The following is a 1,449-nucleotide window of genomic DNA, read 5'->3' as shown; positions in this document are numbered from 1 at the left end:
TCCAATCCAAACCATTCTATGATTCTATTTAGCTTGCCAGTGCCCAGAACTTAGAATCTATTCATTCTATACATAAGCAACATCAGTGAGGTTCCTGTGGGTTTGCATTCATAACATGGGAGAAAAGGCTTCTCTGAATTACTATTATATGCAAGAACAATTGATTAGTCCATACTTCAGTAAGAAATATTATGCAACAGCTGACCTTCATATCTTTTAAGTTTCATAGGGAAAGTATTGACAGTTGACTACTGCAGCAGAGAAACACATGTCCTGTTGATGAATACGTTGTATGCAATCCTCTGACTTGGAAGGATACAGCAGCCAAACATGGAAACTACCCAACAGGTTCTCATGCAGATCTTAACAAACTTGCAAAGCAAGTGGAGTCAGAAATTTGTGTTATCTGGAAATTGATTATTTCTCAAGAAAATACCATCTGAACTTGCAACAGGAAGTTCTCAAAGTAGCTTCAAAAAACTTCATAAGAAAGATGTGCCCATGTCCCAAAAGGATTCCAGATTTTTTAGCAACCTCCACTTAGAAGAATCTGATCAGAACTGCAATATAAGTCCAAGTGATTTTTCCAGGCATAGTAAGGATTGCTCTTTAAGCTATTTTGAAACAGCATGCTCTGGGAAGTCCAGTACCATTAAAAAGGGATTACATTAATAATACTTTGAGAAGCCAGCACCAGTTTGACTGCAGCAACACAAAGTAGTTACTTTTAAAATAGATGACTAATAATTCCACAATTCTAAGATATCCCAGGGAAACGAATTTTGAAATCAATTTGTGCAACTACAAGCTATTCCTCAAAAAAGGACAATAAAGACGTGGGAAACACCAGCCATCAATGGAGGCTCCTAACAAGACCAACACCTAAAAATAACCACCTGAACTTTAAAACAAAACACATTTCTTATTGCAAGGAATTTCGCTGCATACCAGCTCATGATTGTCTTGTTTTAGGTAACACAGCGATATCCTTACTTTTATACTCCATACACAGGATTTCTTAGAAAAAAAATAAAAAAATTAGTTAGTGAATAAGCAGATGGCATGAACTGTAAGTACTGCAACAATTAACTCAGTGCTGCTCAATGCTGTGAGAAATGTTCCAATTAAATCTTCCATATAACCAGAGGAACTGATTTGGCTGGTGTAGATGTATTTCAGAAAATAGCCATATACTTGTAAAATTGTCACTATTTATTGTTTGCAAGCTTTTAACCTTCAATCAAGTAAATTACTCAAATGTAAAATGCAGAAAGCTTTTAGTCTCGAAAGACCAGTTAGGTAATGGTTCTTATTCAAAGGTGTAATAAATTAAGCCAGACTCATCTTAACATTATTGCTAAAAGAAAGTATATCAAATGTGCTCATGTCCAATGCAAAATAGTAAAAGATGGAAAAAACCCCAAAACTATTTACAGTATCAGGTACGTG

At 35.3% G+C, this 1,449-nt stretch overlaps 1 protein-coding gene across 1 annotated transcript; it reads left to right on the top strand.

Moving 5' to 3' along the window:
- The first annotated feature begins 191 nt into the window (after positions 1–191).
- Positions 192–958, top strand: LOC114819011 (uncharacterized). Its single transcript, XM_082931557.1, is given in 5 exon segments — positions 192–404; positions 406–663; positions 665–799; positions 801–906; positions 909–958. Coding segments are annotated over 5 exon segments (762 nt in total).
- The last annotated feature ends 491 nt before the right edge of the window (positions 959–1,449 follow it).

This window comes from Antrostomus carolinensis, unplaced genomic scaffold (genome assembly GCF_000700745.2).
Source record: "Antrostomus carolinensis isolate BGI_N321 unplaced genomic scaffold, ASM70074v2 scaffold54760, whole genome shotgun sequence".
Lineage (NCBI taxonomy): Eukaryota > Metazoa > Chordata > Aves > Caprimulgiformes > Caprimulgidae > Antrostomus > Antrostomus carolinensis.
The sequence above is the reverse complement of the archived record's forward strand: the minus strand, read 5'-3'. Positions and strand labels throughout refer to the sequence as shown.